Below are 25,925 nucleotides of genomic sequence, written 5' to 3' on the forward strand. Positions count from 1 at the left end.
TATTGAACAAAGATATTTAAAGAAAGAATCATTATTTAACATTGTTTTACATTTTACTACAAATAAAGTAAAAAACACCATTAACACAATGAATCAAACCTTTAATTTTAGGGGCTGGTTTAACTTTCTCCTTGATAACTTCAGCCTCTGAAATAATGAATACAAATATTTAAAGAAAGAATCATTATTTAACATTGTTTTACATTTTGCTACAAATAAAGTAAAAAACATCAATAACACAATGAATCAAACCTTTAATTTTAGGGGCTGGTTTAACTTTCTCCTTGATAACTTCAGCCTCTGAAATTTTCAACAAAGATGTTTAAAGAAACATTATTTAACATGGTTTTACATTGTGCTACAAATAAAGTAAAGAAAACACAGTAAAAATAGTGAATCAAACCTTTAATTTTAGGGGCTGGTTTAACTTTCTCCTTGATAACTTCAGCCTCTGATATATTGAACAAAGATATTTAAAGAAAGAATCATTATTTAACATGGTTTTACATTTTGCTACAAATAAAGTAAAAAACAAACAAACCAGTAACAAAGTGATTCAAACCTTTAATTTTAGGGGCTGGTTTAACTTTCTCCTTGATCACTTCAGCCTCTGAAATTTTCAACAAAGATGTTTAAAGAATCATTATTTAACATGGTTTTACATTGTGCTACAAATAAAGTAAAGAAAACACAGTAAAATAGTGAATCAAACCTTTGATTTTTGGGGCTGTTTTAACTTTCTCCTTGATAACTTCAGCCTCTGAAATGATGAATACAAATATTTAAAGAAAGAAATATTATTTAACATTGTTTTAAATTTTGCTACAAATAAAGTAAAAAACAAACAAACCAGTAACAAAGTGAATCAAACCTTTAATTTTAGGGACTGGTTTAGCTTTCTCCTTGATCACTTCAGCCTCTGAAATGTTAAAATATAAAAATATTGATTTGAAGAAAATAAGCATATTTTACTTTTGCTATAAATAAATCAAACCTTTCTTCTCCAGGGTCGGTTTAAGTTCTTCCCTGATCACTTTAGTATCTGAAGTGTTGAGGAAAGATATTTATAGAAAGTTGAATACATTGTTGAACAGAGTAAGATTCTGATAAGTACTTAAGTTGCTATTATTAAACAACAGACAGCACATATTGTTGATTCATACCTTTCTTCACAGAAGTTGGTTTTGGTTCAGGCACCTTTTCTTTAAGGACTTCAGGAGCTGTAAACACAAAGCGAAACATTATCACACAGTATAAATCAACAGTGTTTTCTGGATAATTTCATTTACATTCATACCTTTCCCTACAGGAGCTGGTGTAGCTTTCTCCTTGATGACTTCAGCCTCTACCACAATGAAAAAATGAAAACATTTAATAATCTTTACATTTGTTTAGAATAAAGCTGATTTAATTTCCTGAACAGTAAATCAAACCTTTCTTCTTAGGTGCTGGTTTTTCTTTGATAACTTCAGGCTCTACAAAACAGATATTTGCTTCAATCATATGAAACAAAACATAAAAAATTCAATACATGATTTCTGAACAGTTAACTAAAATAAACTGCATAGAACCTCCTTTCATTGTTAAATGTAAATACAGTAATAATCATGCAGTATAAATTAACTGTATTGGTCAAATTAATTTATTCATACCTTTCTTTACATGAGCTGATTTCACTTTGACTTCAGCCTCTGAAATAACAATAACATCAAATATTTAAAAAATGTATTCTTCTATTTTACTTTTAATTTAAAATACAAACTATACCTTTGAACTTCTCTGTGACTGGTTTGGCTTTCTCCTTGACTGTATCATCTTCTATAATATTGATGATATTGAAAATCAACTCAAAAAACAAATAGCATATATGTACATATACAGTACATTTCCATATACACATTTGAAGTCAAACCTTTCTTCTCAGGGGCTGGTTTTATTTTCTCCTCAAGGATTTCAGCATCTGAAACAGCAAATATAAAGAAACCAATACTGCAATATTCTAACTTGCCAGGGTAAGTTTTTATTAATACTTCTAAAAATATTAACTAAACAAGCAACATAAGTGTTTTGTTGCTGATCTTACCTTTTTTAAGTGCTTTTTTCTTAGCAACTTCAGGCTCTATAAAACATTTTGGTATCATGTGATAAATACTCAACATATACTGTAGCAGACATCAACATTAAATTCAAGAAGGATTTCATTGACGTTTATACCTTTCTTTACAGGAGCCGCTTTAGCTTTTTTCTTGATGTGTTCATTTTCTAAAATGTAAATGAAGTCAAAATATTTAGAAATTGTGAGAGGTTTTTTTCAGCATCATCATAATTTCCTTATCTAAATGTTAATTTGATATTTACTAAAGGTTGAAAGCACACACAAGGATAAAACAATAAAAACTCAAACCTTTTTTCTCAGGGGCAGGTTTAACTTTTTCCTTGATGACTTCTGCCTCTAAAATTGAAATATGTATATGGTGTTTAGAGACAAGTACAGAAGTATTTCTTTACAGGAGAAATTAAATGATCATATACTTATCTTGGATTTGTATCAATACCTTTCGTAACAGGAGCTGGTTTAACTTTCTCCTTGATGACTTTAGCCTCTAACATTGACAAAAAAGTGAAAAAAAATAGAAATTGTACAATATTTTTGTAAAGATTTATGTAAATAAAGTCTTCATCCTTCACATAATGCTGAAATAAATGTAACTCAAACCTTTTATCTGAGGGGCTGGTTTGGCTTTCTCTTTGATGGCGTCAGCTTCTGAAATAGTAACAAAAAATATAGCATTAGCATTATCTTAATACTACCCTGCATAAAGTTTGGTATTACTAAAATGTACGCACCTTTCTTTGGTGCTGGCTTCGCCTTTTCTTTTATTTCAGGTTCTGAAAAACATAGTTCTTGAACTTTAGAATAGCAGTGAATATAACATATGAGATATTTCTGTAACACCATCACTGTTAAAGGACGGCAGCCAGACACCAGAAATAGTTTATATATTTGTGGGAGTAGTGATAAATTGGCTACACAAATAGTAAGCTATTACCTTTCGCTTTAGGCACTGGTTTTGCTTTTTCCTTTAGAGCCTCAACTGAAAGGAGTTAAAGGTAGTACCAGTTTATTAGAAATGTATAGAAATAAATAAGTCAGATTCTGTAATTCTGTATTAAGAATGGCAAACATGAAAATTGCTGAACACTTGCCTGACTTGAAAGAATTACAATATTATTGAAACAGCATCATTTGTCTGGCATTGTTATAAAAAATTTAACACACATAATACTGTATATACCTTTCTTTGCAGGTTGTGGTTTGACAGTTTTTTCTTTAGGAACGTCAGGCTCTATAACATAAGTTATTATAAATTGGAATCATCTATATTCATTAGACAATCAAGATACAATATACAGGATCATTTCAACAATATTCATTCTGTACCTTTCTTTACATGAGCTGCTTTAACTTTCTCCTTTATTACTTTAGCCTCTACAATGACAATAAGAAATGTTTACAGAAAGCATATAAATAGATAATGTACATTGTTTTGTTAACGTTGAGGTGAATCAAACCTTTCTTGGCTTCTGTTTTTTCTTTCTCTTTGGTAACTTCAGGCTCTAAAAAAAGAGAAAGATTAAAGAGTTGCTATTATGCCAAAAATGCAATTTAAAACATAAACTCATCTGAAAAATTTAGTAGAATAGCAAATAAGAAATATTTTTGACATGATTATGATTGTTCTGATCGATTTTGGGACAAACTTACCTCTTTTGGGTTTTGGTTCAGGTGCCTTTTTAACAACTCCAGGCTCTATAAAACATTATGATCATTTCTGAATTCATCACATTAAACAACTATGCAACACACTTTAATTTAATTGACATTCATACCTTTCTTTACAGGAGCTGGTTTAACTTTCTCCTTGATGACTTCAGCCTCTGAAATTATATATTTAATATAAGATTTCATTAGGTAAAATGCCTTCCGCTACAGTAAATAGTAATAAAAAATAAACGCATGAGGATAAAATGATTCAGCTTCTAAAATGTTAATCATACAATGTAGTTTATACTAAAATCATTTTTAGGAATGGTATGGAAGAATTTGATTAATAACACTGTAAATCAAACCTTTTTTCTTAGGGACTGGTTCAGTTTTTTCCTTGACTTGTTTAGCTGCTAAATGTTATTAAAGTATACAGAAAAGGTAGGAGATTAGTAATTGTATTACAACTTACTAAGGATAAACGTTCTTTTGCCATTGTCCTCCTTAATAAACATAAATAATAAATATAAGATTTACCTTTCTTTTGTTCTGGTATAGGCTTTTCTTTGGTTATTTTTGATTCTGCTAAACAGACAAATACTTCAGAAGAGCAGAAACCAAGGTAACAAATCATTTTTCACAATCCTTTCAGTTGCATAATGTTACAGCCAAATAACCTTTCATACAGCAGTCATTAGAGGACATATTATAACATCTGGCAGCATTTAACATGAATGAATAAACACAAAATGTTAGAATTTTATGGTAAGTTAAATATGAACCTTTTTCTTCATGAACCGGCTTCACCTTTTCTTTAGGAACCTCAACTGAAAAGAAATGACAGCATGACTTAGATGTATATCTGAGAAAAGGTAATAATATGTCAAACATGTAATAAAATAAAAATAATCAGTTCTATACAGTAAAATTCCCACCTTTCTCTACGGGTTCTGGTTTTAATTCAGGTGCTTCTTTAGATACTTCAGGTTCTATAAAACAATATGATACCATCTGCTGAGTAAATGTCATCATAAATAAGAAAACATGATTATTTATGATTATATTGACATTGATACCTTTCTTAACAGGAGCTGGTTTGACTTTCTCTTTAATAATTTCAGCCTCTACATTGAAAGAATAAAACAAATGTTTATAGAAAGCACTTTTTTATTTAGAAGTTTAAGAAAATCTGACGCACAACACGATAAATCAAACCTTTCTGCTTAGGCGCTGGCTTTTCTTTCTCTTTGGTAACTTCAGGCTCTACAAAAAAACAAACAGATCTTTCTCAGGTACTCACGCATAAACAATGCAGATGAAGTTATGGATTTTGTTCAAATGAAAGAGTATATTAAGGATACCATTATTATCCATATTAATACCTTTCTTCACAGGAGCTGGTTTATCTTTGGCCTTGATAACTTTAGCTTCTGAAAGGACAATAATGGGTAATGGATAGAATTAATAAAATTACTCTTAGAGAATAGCCACGTTATATTTCAGATGTGCAAAAAACATGTTCTCATATGTAGGATCACATGTGAAACGTGATGATGAGGAAAATAAATTGTTTGTAAGGACAAATCAAATAAATTACCTTTCTCTGTAAGGACTGTTTTAATCTTTTCTTTGGGAACCTCAACTGAAGATACAGGGTAAATAAATATTTGGTTATGTAAGATTATAAACCCTATAGATTATAAAATTTAATATATTATAAGATTATAAATATTTGAGATTATCAGATAGCAAAAAATACAACAAAGAAAAAACAATTGAGGTATATTGGTAGCTTGCAAGAAATCCAATATTACTGTTATTTATACCTTTCTTTGCAGGTTCTGGTGCTGGTTTGGTTGTCTTTTCTTTAGGAACTCCAGGCTCTAAAAATAGCATTGTTTCAATGATAAATAATCATCATACAGTGAATATATAGATCCAGAATGTTTTTTTTATATTTATACCTTTCTTTACAGGAGTTACTTTAACTTTCTCCTTGATGATTTCAGCCTCTGAATGGGAATCATATAGAAATATGTAAATGTATCTTCTCTAAAACAGACTGAAAACAAAACTAAAAACTCACTCAAACCTTTCTTGGCCGGGGCTGGTTTGACTTTCTCTTTGATGATTTCAGCCTCTAAAATCATAATACACAACATTTAGGAAAACCTCTCAAAATGTTAATGATAAAGTGAAAAAGTATTTTCCCTACTAAGGGAGTAAATGGGGGGCAAGATCTGTTTGGTTAAAAGCATTCTTCCAAATATCTTTCTCTGTGTTCATCAGAACAAAGACATTTAAACAGATTTGGAACAATTTTTTTATTTTTGGCTGAAGCATCCCTTAATTCTGTTGCAAGTTTCGCCTGAAATAAAATCAAGAATACCTTTCTTTACAGGAGTTTCTTTAACTTTCTCCTCAATGACTCTAGCCTCTGAAAAATTAAACAGGACAGGTAAAAACAATTTCGCTGTTTGAAAATATTCCCTTTAGTAACTGTGGAAAATGTTCATTTGATTCAGAACAAACCTTTCTTTTCAGGGGCTGGTTTAGCCTTTTCTTTGACTTCTTCAGCTTTAAAAAACAATAAAATAAAGGTTTTGTGTATGCATTCTTATCTTATAAGAATACATTCTTACTTCATTATTGCGATTAATGTACTGTCTGGGTGGTAAAATATTAAAACATAATAAAAGATATGTAGGGAACTCATTATGTCAAAAAATCTTTGTACAAACACATTTCATAGACATTCATACCTTTCTTCACAGGAGCTGGTTTAACTTTCTCTTTGATAATGTCAGCCTCTGAAACGGCAACGATGTGAAAACATTTAGAAAATGAGGAAGGTTTTACCATTGTAACAATGATCTTCGGCAGAATTTAAAAGCAAACAAGAAGCTAAAATAATGGCGACATACCTTTCTTCACAGGGGCTGGTTTGGTTTTCTCTTTAACCTCTGAAATCATTATAATGTAAAGGTAGTGTTAGCATAACCACAAAAAGCGTTGGGAAAAATGATGATTGAATCCTCGTTATCGACATTAAATCAAACCTTTCATCTTGGGTGAGGGTTTAGCTCTTTCTTTAATGGATTCTGCTTCAAATTGATATGAAATGGACAAAAAGCAAAAGATTAGCATCATCTCAAATCAAAGCAGTGGAGAATTCTCATGAATAAATGTAAGTACCTTTCTTTGGTGTTGGTTTGGGTTTTTCTTTGGTTATCACAGGTTCTGCAAACACAAAAGAAGTTTAACTTTTCATGTGAGGAATTAGCATGTTACAGTATAAATAAACAGTAAATGCAGTATAATTTCATTATTTTTAATACCTTTCTTTACAGGAGTTGGTTTGGTTTTCTCCTTGATGACTTCGGCCTCTGAAAAGACAATAACGGTATTGATACAGGTAAATGATACTTAACTTTGGTAACAATAAAATATTGATGAAATACAGAAAGAACATGTGTGGAGGATGAAACCTGCAAAAACATATACGAATAAATCCGCAAATAAATACATAAATATAAAAACACATGTTGCTTTTAAAATAAAAATACAAATAATTGAATGTTTGCTGAGATAAACGAATGAAATAAATGGTCGAAGAAATGAAAAATATTTAACAAAATGATAAACTCTTAATAACTATTTCCCTTAAACGTTTTTAATGTAGTTCTGTATTTATTTTTAACCCATATTTATGTATTTATTTTGCACATTTATATAGTTATTGCTTTTGCAGGCTTCATCCTCCATACACATTAAATGAATAAAATATTAAAAAATTATATAATTTTAACTCAAAACTTTCTTTTCAGGGACCGGTTTACCTTTCTCTTTAATAACTTCAGCCTCTGAAAAAATAGTAATGCAAAACGTTTACAAGACATATTTGACCTTAATCATACATGCTTTAGAGGAAAACTAAAATATAATTCTTCAAGAAAGTTTTACAAAGCAAATCGAACCTTTCTTGGTAGGGACTGGTTTAGCTTTCTCTTTGATGGCTTTTGGCTCTAAAATGCAAATTTGATATAATTCTTAAAAATAGAAATTTAAAATATTTTTTTAAAGATTAAAAGTTCAAAAGACAGTAATTCAAACCTTTCTTTTCAGAGACCGGTTTAGCTTTCTCTTTAGTAACTTTAGCCTCTGAAAAAATGATAATGCAAAACATTTACAAGACATATTTGACCATACATGCTATACAGGAAAACTCTAATATAATTCTTCAAAAAAGTTTTACAAAGTAATTCGAACCTTTTTTGGTAGGAACTGGTTTAGCTTTCTCTGTGATGGCTTTTAGCTCTAAAATGCAAATTAGATATAATTCTTAAATATAGAAGTTTCCATTTTTTTTTAGTTTGAAAGTTTAAAAGAAAGTAAATCAAACCTTTCTTTTCAGAGACCGGTTTAGCTTTCTCTTTAATAACTTCAGCCTCTGAAAAAATGATAATGCAAAACATTTACAAGACATATTTAACCATATTCATGCATGCTATATGGTAAAAATTTAATGTAATTCTTTAAAAAGGTTTTATAGTTTAAAAAGTAAATCGAACCTTTCTTGGAAGGGGCTGGTTTAGCTTTCTCTTTGATGGCTTTTGGCTCTAAAATGCAAATTATATAAAATATAAACATGTTAGAGAAAGGCATTCTCTTAAAACTGGTTAAATAAAATATTTTGCTATTCTTCTCTCAAATAAGTTCACACACTTTTCTTTGGCTCTGGCATCTCTTTGGTTATGTCAGGTTCTGCAAGACAGAGGGACTCAACTTTTCAGTAATTCAAGTATCAAAACTAACCATGTCTAATGTCAGCATTTTCATTATAATTTCTCGTATGTTAGCAAAAGTTAAAGAAGAGTCAAAGTTCTTTAAAAACATGTTGGACTTGTTTTGGTTTTTCCTTTGGAACCTCGACTGAAAAGATGTTACAACGTTTTTGAGACAAATTAGCAACATGAGAATATGAGATTCAGTGTGTAATGATAACCAGCATATATTGTTTTTCTACCTTTTTTAGGAGGCGCTGTTCTTTCTTCCTCTTTGGTAACTTTAGGTTCTAGAAAACAAAAAATTATATTTACATTTAAATTACTGCATGTCGAAAACACTACATCTTAACTCTCTGATATAGTAATGTGTGCTGTTGTATGATTACATGGATGTTTTTTTGTTGTAAAGATTACCAACATCCTGAGGGGATTGTGGGAAAACCTCACCTCTTTTGTGTGATGGTTCAGGTGCCTTTTCTTTAGAAACTTCAGCCTCTGTGAAACAGGATTGTGTCACATGATATATCCTCAGCAAACAGTGGAAAGCAAGAGTTCATGTAGGAAGATTTCATTGACATCCAAACCTTTCTTTACAGGAGCCGCTATAGCTTTGTCCTTGATGACTTCAGCCTCTGAAATAACAATGAGGTCAAAATATTTAGAGATTGTGAATTGTTTTCTCAAGCATTGTCTTAATTTCTTTGACTAAATGTTAACTTGATCTTTAAGATGGGTTAAAAACACTCATGAGGATAAAATAACAAACCTTTCCTCTCAGTGGCAGGTTTAGCTTTTTCCTCGATGACTTCTGCTTCTAAAATTATAATAATATATAAGGTGTTTAGACATAGTAGTGAAGGACTTATTATTTGAGGGAAATGATCAGATTCTTAATTTATATTCTTACCTTTCTTTACAGGACCTGGTGTTCCTTTCTCTTTAATGACTTCAGTCTCTGAAATGGCAATGACAAATACATTTTTCTATTATTAAATATTTTTTAAATCGATTTGTTTGTAGAATGTAAAGGTCATTCTTATCACATTAAATCAAACCTTTCTTCTCAGGGGCTGGTTTAACTTTCTCCTCAATGACTTCAGCCTCTAAAATGACAGTGAGAAAATGTATGCAGAAAAATGAATGAATGAATAATAGCATTGCACTTGTTTGTAGAAAGAGAATCAATAAATCAAACCTTTCTTCTCTGGAACTGTGATCTCTTTGATCACTTCAGCTGCATTGTGATGATGAAAACACATGTTGAAAAAGATTAGCATGGTCTCAAGAGCTTGTGTATTACGTCTTATTACAGAATTATTGAGTATGCAGGTACCTTTCTTTGGTTGCTTGGGTTTTTCTTTAGTAATCTTAGGTTCTTTAAAGCAAATGATGTATCATGAATAAGGGTTTAATTTAGACTGTTATTCGATTTACAGCTTACTGTATATTATTACAATACCTTTCTTTGAAGGGGCAGTTTCATCTTTCCTTTTTGTAACTTCAGGCTCTACAAAACATAGGGACATTTTCGTTTCAATCACGTTAAACCATGCAAGTACTGCAGATACACAGATGTTTATCGATATACCTCAGGCAGTGAGACTGTGATAAGAAAAGTTTTCAAAAATGCCTTTGGCATTTGGTCTGGTACATCAATTTTATTGTCAGTTTTCATGTTACCGCAGAATTTAACTAACAGCCTAAGAAATTCAGAGTGGATGTTTTTTCTTTTCATTGTTTTTCGTTACACAAAAGGCAAGTTGTAGACAGTTTACCTTTTTTGGAAGGTGCTGGTTTTGTCTTCCCTTTCACAGCTGTAGGTTCTTTGAAGAAATTTAATTCACATTGTAAAATATTTGTTGTAAGTTAGTTCTTTAGAGAAAAAGGTCTTGGTTAGAACCAGATGAGCTTTTAACTATCACAATCAACCCCAGAAATAGCCATAAAAAATTGCATGAAAACATTCTATCTCTTTTTTTTCATTAAGTTTGTGACAGGCAAGAAATAAATGACTTGGTATGTAATATACTGTAAATACCTTCCTCGACAGCAGCTGGTTTAGGCTTTTGCAGCACAGCTCCTGTGTATACATGTACACAAACATTTAACATCTTCAAAATTAGATGAAGACTACCTTATTATCGTGATACGGTGGCCGCAAGGTGTCACTGCGCTGCAACAGAAGAAAACACAAAAAAACACAAAAACACAAAAAAACACAAGCAAATTCAGAAAGCATCTTCATTAGTTTGGCACACATGCCCTGCAAATACTCGCAACACAAACAAACACAGAAACGTGCTACAAATTCTCGCAACACAAACAAACACAGAAACGCGCCGCAAGCTGCACGGACGACAACAGAAGTGTTTCCAGGGGGACCGCAAAAACTGATGCACCTGATTGGGACGCGCTTCATTTTGACTGTTCAAATTCTTTAGTGGAGTTGTCAGCCACATTGACTATGTCGATTAGAATAAGTTGACAAGTTTTTAATCATTTTTTTAAACCTTTAAACTTTTTTATAGTGAAACTTGTTTAAGTAAGTCGAGCAGCTACTACGTCTCATAGTGTTTGTTAAACTGTTCAATCGACAGGTTAATAATAACCTACGGACGTACGTTAAGACAGTTAAAATAAAGTTATAAAGCAATTACCTTCAATGTGGCTGACAACTCCACTAACGAATTTGAACAGTCAAAATGAAGCGCGTCTCAATCAGGTGCATCAGTTTTTGCGGTCCCCCGGAAACACTTCCGTTGTCGTCTGTGCAGCTTGCAGCGCGTTTCTGTGTTTGTTTGTGTTGCGAGTATTTGCAGCGCGTTTCTGTGTTTGTTTGTGTTGCGAGTATTTGCAGGGCATGTGTCGCCAAACTGATGAAGATGCTTTCTGAATTTGCTTGTTTTTTGGTGTTTGCATGTGTTTTCTTCTGTTGCAGCGCAGTGAACCCTAGCGGCCACCGTATCTTTAAGGTGGAATTAAATGAAAAACAATTACCTTTCTTGGTAGGTTTCTCCTCTTTGATTGTTTCATGCTCTAAAATGGATGTCAAAACTTTCAAGTAATACAGTTGCTAAAGCACATGCATTAAACTGCAAAACATTCAGAAATATCTTCAGTTGTGTCCATGTGTTAAAAGGTTCTGTCATCATTTACTCATTTCAAACCTGTATGACTTTCTTCTCTAGAACACAAAAGTGTTTGTAAGTGAAAAATGTTTGCTTGAACAGCACAGTCCCCCATTCACTTCTATTGTTTCAAATGCAAGTGAATGGGGCTGTTAACAACATTCTTCAAAATATTTTCTTTTGTCATACACGTTTGAAACGACAAGAGGGTGAGTAAATGATGACAGAATTTTCGATTTGAAGTTGAACCGCTCCTTTAACAGTTAGAAAAGTAATGCTTTGAGACAACTGATACTGACAATTTTACTAAAGACCGAATAATTGTCCCCTTAAATCTACTTAATAATGAATATGAATACCTTTCTTTAGAAGAGTAGGTTTTGCCTTCTCTTTAATATCTCCATCTAAACAAAGCAAATTAAGAAGAGGAATTTGTAATGCACAAAATACATAAGGAAACGATATGTTAAGGGCCATGTCTCAACTTGATAAAGTGTGGTACCTTTCTTCCCAGGAGCTGGTTTGAGAACTTTATCCTCTGAGGAAGATAAGAGGAAGTGTCAAAGCTATAGCACTTTGGTATCTTGGTCACATTTTTATAGCAAATGCGGTGTTGTACCTTTCTTCAATCGTGATGGCTTAACCTTTTCCTTGGAAACTTCAGGCTCTAAATAATTAAAATTCCCATTGAAATAAAAAACAACATTCTTCAAATTAAGTAACATTTTCTACAGTCAGTTTGTCTGGCTCCTTGGTAACCTTTATCTACAAAAGCGTATTAGTTGAGATCAGAAAATGTGCCCGTGATTACTTCCAACCTTCTTACTTTAACTTGAGAACTTTCCTAAGTTAATAAACATTGAACATAAGTACCTTTTTCAGAAATGCATTTATTTAATATTTTTAATATTTGAAAATGAACATACCTTTTTTCACAGGAGCTGCCTTTGGCTTCTCTTCTGAACAAAGCAAACGTTAAAGATATAAGATAATATACAGAAGACATAATATACATTGACAAAATTGAGCAAAATTTATCAATAAAACTTATTGCTAAACTTATCATGATTAAACCTCTTTTGGCTGGTTTTTCTTTCTCTTTAGGAACATCAGGTTCTGAAAATGAATAAAAGGAAAGACTTCAATGTACAACTGAATCATTAATTCATTAAAAGAGCTTGTTTATATTTAACATCGTGGGATTTTCTACATTTGAACAAAACCCCTTGGAAAATGTCATGAATGTATTTACAGCCCAAATACACAGCTTCTAAAAAGATCCGATAATAAAAATGTCTAGAATTTTTGTCAAAACACACTTCGGTCTAGCCAAACATAAACCTCATATTTAGATAATTCTGTATAAATAAATAAATAATAACTTTCTTTGAAGGTTCTGGTTTGGACTTCTTTTTGAAGACAACGGGCTCTTTAATGAATTAATAGATATGGATTTCATACAATGCAAAAAACACAATAATTTACTCTTAAATGAAATATACTTCAAAAATGTCAATAAGTGATACCTTTCTTCTCACTGGGTGGCTTAGCTTTCTTTTTAGGGGCTTCATCGTCTGAAATGAAAACATGACATTCCCATGATAGTAAAATAATATGTTGACAGCTGACAGTTCATTTTTTTGTCGAACGCCAGACTTCACCTTTCTTTGAGGGTGTTGATTTGGTCTTCTCCTTGGAAACCTCAGGCTCTGTAATTCAATATTAGCAGTTGTTAGAACAAGACATTGGGTTTAAATGTTCCCTTTATTTTGGGAAATTCATACCTTTTTTGGGTGTTGCTTTGACTTTCTTCTCTGCAACTTCATCTTCTAAAAGTAAATATAAATAAACATAACTCTAGATATAAATCAACATATAGGAATCTGCAAAGCAGAAAAGCCATTAAAAAGCACATTTAAACAAATATATATGTTTACAGAAGAGGTACTGTCAGGTTCTGTAAAGCATTTGATAAGTTCTTATGGTTGAAAACCATTATAGCATATAAATCCAGAAAAAAACATACCTTTCTTCACAACTGGCTCAGCCTTTTCCTTCACAGCGTTTGTAACTAAATAGACATTCAGATTAAACAAATCTTTAAGAACATACTTTACGGTATACTGCTAATACTTGAAAACTGCAAATACATAATATAACCGGACACAAATACCTTTTTCTTTTGGAGCTGGTTTTGCCGCTTTCTTAATATCTCTAGATTCTGAAAAATTGTTATTTTATGAATGAATATCTGATCAGTCTGTAGATTATATGATAACAGTTTACTCTATAATGATGGGAATACTCCAGGCAGGTATACACCTTTCTTTCCAGGATGTTTCTCCTTGACATCTTCAGCTTCTGCGAAAATGACAAGACCAATGAAAGAGGTTTATGGCAATATGATGCTAATGTGGAATTGTGTGATGATACCTGTTTTTGAACGAGCTGATTTGGCCTTTCCTTTGGTAACTCCAGACTCTGAAAATGGGTGGAAAACAATTATTGTTATTGAACGTAATGTACAGTTAATAAATAGGATTCAGAATCAACAAACAGTAACAATGTACTGTAGATTAAATATTATTTTAAATAGCATTTTCTCTTAAAGGAGTCATATTGCATGAGACTTGTTTTTCTGTGTCTATGTTGTGTTATGAGTTGCCCATGTATGTATAAGACACGTAAAATTGCAAAAATGTAAGGGTTGGAACAAAAGATGCATTCTATCTAAAAGCAAACGCTCACCCAGACCTGCCTGGAACGCCTCGTGTTACCACAGTCCCCACAAATCCACGTCAGTTTGTGGTATGATTTGACTAAGACTGCCCAAATGTATACGTAAGTAAGGTGGACGTACCTGTCAGCACAATCGCTTCGGAACCTAATGTTCCAAATATGGTAAGAGGCGTTATATTTCCGTCACATGCTTGCAGTATTCGACCAATCACTGCTCACTGGTTAACCGGCCAATCATAGCACACCCTGCTTTTCAGAGCGATGAAATACAGCTTTTTTAACATTAAATCGTGTATAGACATTGCATTTAATCTAAAACAAACAATAATATTAGTTTAAGCTGTGTCATATGACCCCTTTAATACAAGCATTAGAGCACTGCTTAATTCAATAAATTGTGTATTTTCTGTTTATAGTGAGCAAAAGAAAGGCAAAATAACCCAAACCTTTTTAGATGGGGCTGATTTGGGCTCTCCACAACAGCTTTGTGAATAAGAATATTTTTTACCCTTTTAATTCACAACTGACCAAAAAAGGGAACCAGGTAGTTACATACCTTTCTTAACAGGGGCTGGTTTGGTTGTCTCTTTCTTTACACCTATGATGTAACGAAGCATGAATTAGATTGTGAGTTTATAAAATAAATCAGATCTGATATGATGCATTATACTATTGACCGTTTAAGTCACCACTCAGTTATGGACAGTAAGTTGCAAGTACAGAAAATAATGTATGTAACAAACAATTTGAATGGTTTTTTATCTTTAAATGTTTTTACCTTTGGTTTTGGCCACTTTTTTACCAACATCATCTAAAAGACAAAGAACGATTTATTGACGAAAATATCAGATGATCTATTTCCTTTATGTGTAATAGATGTAATCGCCAGACTGGAAATTATGTAAGCATTTAGGAACACCACACAAATGTTAATAATTACAAACTGGTTTTCGAAAGACAAGAAACTTAAATTGTATTTAATACTTTTTCTATGCATGTTACCTTTTGGAATGTCCGCAGGTTTCACTTTTTCTTTTTTAGGTTTGCCTTCTGTGATAAATACAATTCGTTTTTTTACATTACAGGCAAAAAAATCATTATGTGGTATCCGTTTTTTTTTTTTAAAAGGGGAAGACAGCCTCTAGCCATGACGTGACTACAGTATATATATATATATAATACATTAAAGCCTCACATATCATTAAGACAAAATCTTTCCATAAATACACACATTGAAAAGCTTTTCCAATAAGCAGCAAATTAGTGATATATGTTTCTTACCTTTCTTGGCTGTTTTAATCTTTTTCTCAGCTTCTTTATAGGAAAAAATGCACACAATAGACATGAATTATTAACACTCATTATAAATTCAATGTTGGATTCATATATATGTAGATTTGATCCTCCTTCCCTTTCAATGCTGTCAAATTGACCTGAATTTCCAGTGTTTATTGTAATATCTGCTAGTATTTCGTATTAAGGTGTATTTCATTCAATAGCAAACTCTCTCTACAAACCTGCTCTCTCATCATCCTGGGGTTTCTTCTCTGAAAGAGTTTTTTCATGTTCTTTTGTTTCACTTCTTTTAGGCTTTGATGGCTTTTCTTCTGAAGAAGACAAAAATATACATTATTATAATATAAAACACATTCTTGCCATTGACTCCTTGAGGTTTCACAGCTACAAAAGCTTCTGGATAAAAGCCACTGTCACAACACTAAGCAAAGCTCAAGGACAGATCTATGCAGTTAGTGAACAGTCTACAGCAACGAATTACATAAAAATAGACAACTTTAGCTACATACTTGCAAACCGTAAGCCTGTATTAACTTTAAGCATCTATTTCTACCTGACATAGCTCAAGAAACACAATAACGTTTACTGTCACGAATTAACTGTCATATTTTCTTAGGGTTAAAGTCCCAGACGATTCTTATTTTTTTATGAAATATTGCATTGTGATAGTAAATAGCTTCTCAATGTGGGTCATTTTGTTTTCAACATTCATGTACCCCGTAATCTTCAGTAAATATCTGAAAATGCAATTCCGCCCTGAAATGACTATCCGTCTAAAATGACGTAAATAAAAAATAAGCCATTGAGAGAGAGAGTTCTGCCAATGGAAGTCCAAAACGACGGAGCGCCATGTGATTCATGGAGCCTTCAGATAGTTCCAGGAAGTTATGTTTTCCATTTAAATGCTTTATTTCTTTATATCTTTAAATTTGTTAGAAGTTTACCTCAGTTGGTCTGTTTCGTCGCAGCTCCATGCGTTACTCGTAACTTCCGGGAACTATTGAAACTGTGAAAAAACTGTTCCATTGGAGTCAATGTAGAAGACGCAACTCTCTCTCTCAATGGCTCTGGGCCGGAGCATCCATTAACTCCTCCCCTTCAACTTTCAGTCTGGTGCCGGTTTAATTTCAAAATCAATGCAACAGCTGTTTTTACACATACAATCAATTAGCAGTGAAAAAGACAAGACAAGCCAAGCCCACTAATTTTCTCCTTTGAAATTCCTTTAAACTCCGTAATGTGTCAGAATACAGATGAATCACAACTTCTGGTTCACGGGGACTTTAAGATCAAATTCTTGTCCATATGTTTTGCAAGAATTTTTCACATAGAAATAGATGCAATAGATGCTTACACAAAAAAACACAGTTGTGATTCTCTTTGACCGCCACATTACATTAAAGTTCAGTCAATTCTTCACTAAAAGAAGGAAGTGCTTTTTGGCATTAGTAAGTCACATAAATGTACCCGATTTCTGTTTCTTCTGTTTGAGAATGGGCTTTTCATCAGTCACCTTGCCCTTTTTAAGAGGCCTTTTCTTTTCTAGAACACATTTATACATAGTACAAACATATTATCTCTGGAAACAGAGTAGCAGTGTACTGATTTGACAGGGTAGAGCGATTTTAATTGAAGTAGGTCTTGACACGTTCCACATCCCCCTTGAGGAACAAAGTGGAATGTAGATCTGATGCAGAATCTAGAAGTGGAGGTTGAATTTTTCACACACACACCCTACACAACGCACAACACACACACACACAGAAAGAGAAATTTCGTTCAGTTTACCTGTTGGTTTATGAGTCTGGTCTTTTGTAGGTTTCTTGTCCCCCTTGGACTTTTGAACTTTATCACTGACTTTCTTGTCGGGTTTAACTTCTTCCTTCTTTTCTTTTTCTACAGTTATGTTGATTTGCTGAATTATTTCATCCTCTTCCGCTTCGGCCTTCTTGCCTCTCATGTCTGAAAGAAAAAAACAGAACATGTGACACAGTTCTATTGTTCTGCTCATTTTTTGTTCTATTCCAGGTTTTCACTCTGCACAAGCACTATAATCTACTGTGCAAGCACTGAAGAAAACATCAAACCATTCACCTTGAACGATTTTGTATATCTCCTCTCTAGTCTTTTTTTCTTTGGCCTCTTTCACGTGTTCAAGAACTGAAATTCATGAGTCAACGGTAAATGACAGTTACATGTTTTATGGCCATATGATCGATGCATCAGAATTAGTGCATGAATCAGTGTACTATAAGTGGATTAATTTAACATGAAGTTTGTTTGTAATAAGCATAAAGCTATTTGGTCACCAGGCATTGATATGAACGTAAAGCAAATTTAGTTAGGCCACAGAAATTATTATTGCCATTATCTAAAACTACAAATGACTACGCACACAGAGTTCATAACCTTTTGTATGTTTTTCCATTCTTCCTAAAGTAAAAAGTCCAGAAAAATGCATATAACGGTCATATTTATCAGTAAATGTATAATGAACAACCAGCATGTCAATTAAAAGACAAAATACATTAATATATGTTAATAAAAAACAGCATTTGTTTAGCCAAGAAAACAGCGGACAATAAGGCTTGTGTTGGTTTAAAGGACAAGGCTTTTTTCTGGACAAGTGTAGGCTATTTTACATAAATGCATACCAGGTCAGGGCAAGAATATGCTATTTCATATTTTTATAATTTATTGGGCAATGACTGAAATATCTACTATGTGTTTTAGAACCCAGGTATGTACCCTTGTACTATGCGAAGAAATTAATGACATGTGTGAGAGTAACATTAATATCGTTCACTGGGGCTACAAGTGTGACAACTAGCCCCGGTGCTAACAGCACGCTTATTACAATATAAATTCAATATCTTCCTGCTCTTTGACGCCAAAACGCAGTGGCTTGGTAACGTTGGATAACCGTGACCTTCATCAACTTCATCTTTATCCATCAAAAGGTTCTTCTCCCTCTTCAGTTCGTCAGGAAAGAGCACGTGGGCACGCTACATTCTTTAAAACTGACAACGTGATACAAAAGCAGCAGTGTTGTTGTGTGACATATTGCATTACAACAGCAATCTTTCTCGTATAAGTTTGTTTTGCACAACAATTTCATTGTTAAACAAGTTAATATCGCGTTAACGTTTCAGACAGCTGCGTTGCTTTGCTCCGCCAAAGAAAACAGTGCTTGCTGGGTAAGAACAGACAAGCGGAGGGATACGGTGTATTTGCTGCTTTTTCTGCTTTTTATTTAATTGTCATATATTTGAAGTAGCTATTAATTAAAATGCATATGTTATGAGGGTTATTTAATAGATTAACCTACTACAGGAATTACAACTTTTTGTTTAGAATATCATTAATTAGTAGTGGAAATTATTTAAGATGTTAGATGTTTGACCTTTCACATTTGTAACTTCTTATTTTTTGTTAATAAATTTGAATTTAGTTTTTTAAAGGAAAACACAAATGATAAACAACGTGTAATTTAACTGTAGCCTTTGGTCTCTGTCTAAAATTATTCAAAACATTTGTATACCTTTGTTATATTTTTCCTTGTGTGCATCTTGGTCTTCTGTGTGAATGGAATGCCTCTCTTTTTCATCATCCCCGGCCAATGTTTTTCGACTTTTCCTTGTGGCGACTCTCTTCCAGTCATTGTTATTGTTATTTTCATCGTCTTCAGCCGGGATGTCAGGTCTGACAGTTAGCAGGACAAGTTCCTCTTTATTTATTTTTTCTTCTTCATGATGTTCATTCACATCAACAGGAGCAGCAGTGGCCTTTAAGACAGAATGATCTTGCTCTTCAATGTCTTCCTTTACAACATTTGCCTCATCATCCTCTACCTCGTCCTCCGTATCTTTACTGCCCTTTTCAAAATCATCACTAATTGCCATATCTTCTTCTTCTTTCTTTTCCACCATTTTTAAATCATACTTGCCGTTGACTTTGTCTTGATCATCAAGTGCCACTGCTTCAGTTGTTTCTTTAACATCAGTGGCATCTTGTGTTTTAGGTTCTTCTTCATCATCAATGTTAGCAGAGGTATAGATTACTGTTTTAGTTTCTTCCTCCTCTGAAGCACCAGAAATGTTCTTTTCATCTGTATCATCTGGGATCATTTGAGATATTTCTTCTTTTGTTTCTAATGATGCTGAATCATCTGAGACATCAAAGGTATCTTCAGTAGTTTGTTCTTTCTGTGTAACATCAGAGATGTCTTGATCTGTTTCTGTAGTTTCTTCCTCCTTTTTTACATCCGCAATTTCTTCATCTGAAGTATCTTCATCTTTTTTAATAATTTCTTCATCCTCTTTAACATCAGAGATATCGTCATCTGATTCAGTAGATTCAACCACCTCTTCAACATCAAAGACTTCTCCTTCGTCTTTAACATCTGAGGTGTTTCCAACTGTTTCAGTAATTTCTTCATCCCTTTTATAACCAGTTATCTCTTCATCTGAGGTATCTTCATCTATTTCCATAGATTCTACCTCATCTTTAACATCAGGAATATCTTCATCTGAGATATCACCATTTGATTCAGGAATCTCTTTCACTTCTGGGGTATCTTCATCCGTTTCAGCAATGTCTTCCTCCTCTTTACTATCAGAACTTTCAACTCTGGTATCACCATTTGTTTCAGTAGTTTCTCCATCCTCGTTAACATCAGAGATATCTTCCTCTGTTTCAGTAGATCCTACCTTGTCTTTAACATCAAAAATATCTTCATCTGAGGTATCTTTATCTGTCTCAGAAGATTCAACCTCATCTTTAACATAAAAAATATCTTCATCTGAGGTATCTCTATCTGTTTCAGTAGATTCTACCTCATCTTTAACATCAGACATATCTTCATCTGAGGTATCTTCCTCTGTTTCAGTAGATTCTACCTCATCTTTAACATCAGACATATCTTCATCTGAGGTATCTTCCTCTGTTTCAGTAGATTCTACCTCATCTTTAACATCAGACATATCTTCATCTGAGGTATCTTCCTCTGTTTCAGTAGATTCTACCTCATCTTTAACATCAGACATATCTTCATCTGAGGTATCTTCCTCTGTTTCAGTAGATTCTACCTCATCTTTAACATCAGACATATCTTCATCTGAGGTATCTTCCTCTGTTTCAGTAGATTCTACCTCATCTTTAACATCAGACATATCTTCATCTGAGGTATCTTCCTCTGTTTCAGTAGATTCTACCTCATCTTTAACATCAGACATATCTTCATCTGAGGTATCTTCCTCTGTTTCAGTAGATTCTACCTCATCTTTAACATCAGACATATCTTCATCTGAGGTATCTTCCTCTGTTTCAGTAGATTCTACCTCAGCTTTAACATCAAAAATATCTTGATCTGAGGTATCTTCATCCGTCTCAGTAGATTCTGCCTCATCTTTAACATTATACATATCTTCATCTGAGGTATCTTCATCTGTCTCAGAAGATTCAACCTCATCTTTAAAATAAGATATATCTTCATCTGAGGCGTCTTCAACTGTTTCAGTAGACTCTCTATCCTCTTTAACATCAGAGATCTCTTCATTTGAGGTGTTATCGTCTGTAATAGTTTCTCCCTCCTCTGTGACAACCGAGGTATCTTCAGCATCTTTAAAAGTGACATCATTGCTCTCCTCAGCACTTTCAACTCCTCCTTCTTCCTCCTTAACATCCAAGATATCCTCAACTATTTCAGTTGCATCTGTATTTAACTCAGTCGTGTCCTCGACTATGCTCTCAACGTTCTTGATTTGAGGTGTAGCGCTGTCTGTCCTCTTCAATGTTGATCTCACAGTGATGTACGGAGCGTGTTTTGTGCCCATTATTTCTGCAACTGTTTTGTGAAGCCATTTAGCTGGTTATTGACTTTTATTCATTCAGGTTGATGCCCACAACAGATGTCATTTTGCAGATCCAAACACATTTACGTGCAAGACATTACAGATATTCAGGTGACCAAAACACAGTCATTACATCACATGGATGAGCTCAGGTGCATGCACATGTTGCAACCCTGGAAAAGATGGAGCTAAACCATTTTTACTGTAGCTGTCCCTTTAAATCTGAATGTTATTTTGTGGCGTTCTTTTTTGTTCTGGTGCTGATAAACATTCATGTTAAGTTTCACAACCTCATCTTAAAATCGCAGGGCATTAATATTGTTTGTCGCAATATTCTCGCAATATGTGTCACACGTTTGGCAAGACTTCCTACATGCTGTGTGTTTGTTTATAATGATAAATGTGTCACGTTAGATTCTTCACGACACTGCAAAGTAGAGGAAAGAAATCAAACAGTCCCAGAAATCTTTTTATTTGTGTATATAAATATGTCATGCTTTTTTAACCGTCTATATAAATTAAAAACACAAGCACATAAATCGCATTTTTCTCATTTCAAGAAACATAAGTAATCATGAATATGGGTTGACGTGTCAATACAGGATCTTGCATGTTATGTAGACAAACACTTTCACATGCTGTCATTCCTTTGCAAGTAAAACATTTTTCTTGATGCTTTGTCGGCAGTCATATCATTTGATCAGTTTTGATTACTAGTGTTAGTTTTAATGTAAACTCCAAGCTTTCTGAATATGAAAGAATGTTAAGTGACTGACCTTTTTCCAAAGGGGGCAGAAATTCTCCTGTGAAAGAATGATGAATATTTCAAGACACAGAAAGTAAGCTTTTTAGTCTTAAGTAAATAAATTAAAAAGAAAAACATGATAATAGTCACATTATTTCATAATATAGAATCTTCTTATTAAACACATTGACAAACCTTTTCTTCTTATCATTTGTGGTGCTTCATCTGAAACAGACAATAGCTCAGACCATTGAAGAGACAATAACATACATTTAAAAATGCGCTCAAACATTTACTATGATCAATACCTTTGTCTTTGATGAGCATGTTTGACAGGTAGCCCAAGAACATGTCTTTCCTGTCAACAAATTCCTCAACAGTGTCTGTGACAACTTTCATAGGGTCAAAACTAATGTCATGAATAACACCTGTAAAAATGTGAAGAATCAATGAAAATGTTTGGCCAACTGTTAAATGCTGTTTCAATCCAATCAATGAACACATTACCTTCATCTCCAGCAAACAAGTTGGAAAAGTAGTCTGCAATAGAGTTCTTTAGCTCTGTGGCCTCTTCTCTAACATTGCCAACCAGTTTTATGGGATCGATGCTCATTTTGGGAATCTGAGCTGAAAAAATTGCAATAAAACATTACATCTGATCTTTTCTAATGATGTACATTTTTATAAATATATACAATTTGTTTTGTACCTTCAATGCCCACAAACAAAGTGGAAAGATATTGAAAAACACCCTTGACCCCACTTAAAGTGTACACGACTGCATCACTTGCCACGTCCGCAGGATAAATGATAGTTACGTCCAGAATGTCTAAACAAATTGAAAAACATTGCACACATGTTAGTGAGTCTGGCAAAAGTTGAACTGCATAAATCTCACTGATTCATTTTAGCATTCGAATTGGTTTCATTACACGTGCAACTACCTTCAAACATGTGGAATAAGTAGTTGATTGGAAATCTAATCCATTCAGTAGCTTCATCTAAAACAGTCCCACCAAATGCCACTGTTTCAGTGACTCCAAAGTCTCCTGTATGAAAGAATAGGATGATTTAAATAAACAAATGTATAGTAGTATTTTTACTTATAAAGGATTTTGATGGCCATAAATAAATACATTTACATACCAACACCACTAAATGACAGAAAAGCCCCAGATGAGTCTGCTGCTAAATTAACAGCATCCATCGGATTAAAGATAATTTCAACGATGTGATCTGTAGTAACAACAAAAGAGAGCAAAAGAAAGCATAGAGGGTAAAATATAAAGATATTTATTCACTTTATGACAGGACAATTGTCCCAACCATTTGTGCTGCCTACCATAAGCATCAGTGAAGGTATTGATCATGTTGTTCATTCCATTTTCAATGCCTTCAAACGTCTTATCTATTGCTAACATCGGATCAGATCCAAATTCCTGGATGTCTGAATGGAAAACGTTTGCCGTGAACCAAATTATAAAGAAGAAACATTTGTCATCAATGCTGCTTTAAAAAATGAATCGAGACTTACTTGCAAGCTGATCGTCAGTCACAAAGTCAAACATGACAACACCAGCTACTGACCATGAGATCAGAAGCGAGATGATGATCAGCCATTGTGCAGGACGCTTTAAGATTCTTAGAAAGCCATGACTTCTGGCTGTGAGAGTGTCTGGATGCACTGGTGTTACTGGGGCATCTGCAGGAGTGGGAGGAATGGACTGTACTTCTGTACCTGTAAACATGAGGTTCGATTTTTACACATTTAAAAGCAACAATTCTTACAGTTTGTGTATAATTATGCATTTCTGTGCAATGGCTTTTTGCTTCATCTTTTATTAGTTAATGTTGTTTTGTCAAATATTTACAGTTTTACAGTGAATTGAGAAAATAATAATGTTGCTATGGCGACTCTTTGATATGTTACAGTATGGCAATCATGCAAATTTGTCTTTGCTCATATTGCTGACATGTTGAATGTTTTGACTTGTATTCATTTATATGAATAACAAATGAATGTGTTTATATTTAAATAAATACTGCACTATGGACCTGCCATTTCTGCAGCTGTTCTTGAACATTATCTGCATGTCTGCATAATGACCGACTTCACACTGGCAAGAATAAACTGCATGTTCGTCTTGTGTTTTTTTTTCTCCCTGCTGCTGGAGTTTAATGACACCAGGAACTAAACTGGGAATTTGGACTTAGACATACGTTCTGACATACGTATGATCATAATACAATGAAAAATGATGTGATCGATAAGTCATGGAAACATGTTTTTTTTTACATTACTTTATCTCATCAAGTAATGCAAGCTCAACTTTTGGAAAAGTTCCAGCAAAGATCAAGATTTTAGAATAGTACATTAAAACGACTTGTACATTCATTTTTACAGTGTACTGTATATAATATATACTGCATTGAATCATCTTAAAGCATTACTAAGTAAAAGACAATGAATTTGAACTGACAGATGAAAACTTGACAACCATCAGTGTTTAAAAAGTAATTAATGACACTACAAGAGTAAACAGATTCTCTGAAATATAATTAATTTACAGACATTTTAGTATAAAAATAGCTTGGCTTTTCAATCCAGTATCACATTACCACATTGTATTCAAGATTCAGTTCTTATTAGATGTCTGTCAATTAAATGAAGAAGATTAACCTGCAGTACCTTTAGTTGCCTGAGTCATCTTGTAGTTCTGCTGGTATTCCTTTGACTTGATTTTGGTTTTATCTTATTTGGATGGTTTCACCCAGTTGACATTAAATCCCACTAAGTTAATAAAGTTCCTCTTCGGTTCCCCATATAATCCACAGGTGAAAGCTTGCAAATTCATGAGAAATGTGGGATGAGGGTTTTCAAAATGCCGGATTGGTGAGCATGGCTGGTGGAGAATGGGATGTTAGGTCAGGGACGTAAACAGGGGAGCTCAGGCTCGGGGGACGCAGCGGGTAATTTAGCCCATGTTATTGGTCCCTCACATGGGTATGGGCTGGGAAAAGTGCAGGGGACCTTCAAGGTAACCTTATCCATTGCAAATCGGGTTTATTCTTAGATAGTGTAATGTTCACCAGCTGCACTCTGACTTGCCTTTTTAGGATGTAGGGGGTGTGTTCTAGATGGAGGCTTCTGCTGGAAGCCAAAGGGAATATGAATATGTGTTGACTGGAATGTCTTTGGTTTGTTTGTGAGACTTGAATTTAATTTAATTTGCTTAATGCATTTATCATAAGCGACATTGCATTACGATGTGATCTGTATAGCAAATTACAATGTGATTGGTTTTTTGAAAATGAATAAGTGTGTTTACTTGATTAAGATGAAATAGACAACACATATTAAAGCCCCTGGGGTCTATTACACAAAAATGTAATCTTGTTTTCAATAAACGCTTTTCTTTCATATCTGAATAGATTCATCTGTGGTGTCACAGAGCACATTTGAACCTTACTACTATTTATAACTAAGGGACACATTTTCCAGTACAGATGTGGGAGATGGATTTCCTTGCGACATGGATACAGTAAATTTTGGCCCACTGGTGGACATGCAGAGCATTACAGAAGAGCAGAATTTGGACAGTGAACACTGAC

General features: G+C 33.5%; 1 protein-coding gene across 1 annotated transcript; it reads right to left on the reverse strand.

Moving 5' to 3' along the window:
• Positions 1-668: 668 nt before the first annotated feature.
• Positions 669-25,666, reverse strand: LOC130436710 (titin-like). Its single transcript, XM_056767635.1, has 88 exons — positions 25,003-25,666; positions 23,848-24,051; positions 23,656-23,760; positions 23,460-23,549; positions 23,258-23,362; positions 23,023-23,142; positions 22,821-22,940; positions 22,622-22,741; positions 22,509-22,538; positions 22,345-22,371; positions 17,811-17,876; positions 17,505-17,678; positions 17,184-17,258; positions 15,938-16,027; positions 15,702-15,734; positions 15,423-15,470; positions 15,199-15,231; positions 14,977-15,018; positions 14,115-14,162; positions 14,004-14,042; positions 13,855-13,902; positions 13,708-13,752; positions 13,466-13,510; positions 13,343-13,390; positions 13,208-13,255; positions 12,756-12,797; positions 12,608-12,640; positions 12,301-12,348; positions 12,184-12,219; positions 12,041-12,085; positions 11,551-11,589; positions 10,592-10,633; positions 10,329-10,376; positions 10,013-10,060; positions 9,887-9,928; positions 9,749-9,787; positions 9,609-9,656; positions 9,461-9,508; positions 9,320-9,367; positions 9,138-9,185; positions 9,001-9,048; positions 8,793-8,840; positions 8,492-8,530; positions 8,338-8,385; positions 8,169-8,216; positions 8,036-8,083; positions 7,880-7,927; positions 7,744-7,791; positions 7,606-7,629; positions 7,105-7,152; positions 6,962-7,006; positions 6,826-6,870; positions 6,691-6,729; positions 6,529-6,576; positions 6,299-6,343; positions 6,156-6,203; positions 5,853-5,906; positions 5,731-5,778; positions 5,593-5,649; positions 5,364-5,408; positions 5,149-5,196; positions 4,982-5,029; positions 4,843-4,890; positions 4,702-4,755; positions 4,549-4,593; positions 4,304-4,351; positions 4,132-4,179; positions 3,892-3,939; positions 3,767-3,811; positions 3,574-3,618; positions 3,443-3,490; positions 3,297-3,347; positions 3,051-3,095; positions 2,848-2,889; positions 2,717-2,764; positions 2,556-2,603; positions 2,405-2,452; positions 2,215-2,262; positions 2,084-2,119; positions 1,913-1,960; positions 1,768-1,818; positions 1,653-1,691; positions 1,434-1,475; positions 1,298-1,345; positions 1,164-1,220; positions 995-1,042; positions 872-919; positions 669-760 (listed from the first exon to the last, which is right to left on the reverse strand). The coding sequence occupies exons 1-88, from the start codon at positions 25,019-25,021 to the stop codon at positions 669-671; spliced, it is 4,761 nt and encodes a 1,586-aa protein (XP_056623613.1). The 5' UTR covers positions 25,022-25,666.
• Positions 25,667-25,925: the final 259 nt, after the last annotated feature.

This window comes from Triplophysa dalaica, chromosome 15 (assembly GCF_015846415.1).
Source record: "Triplophysa dalaica isolate WHDGS20190420 chromosome 15, ASM1584641v1, whole genome shotgun sequence".
NCBI lineage: Eukaryota > Metazoa > Chordata > Actinopteri > Cypriniformes > Nemacheilidae > Triplophysa > Triplophysa dalaica.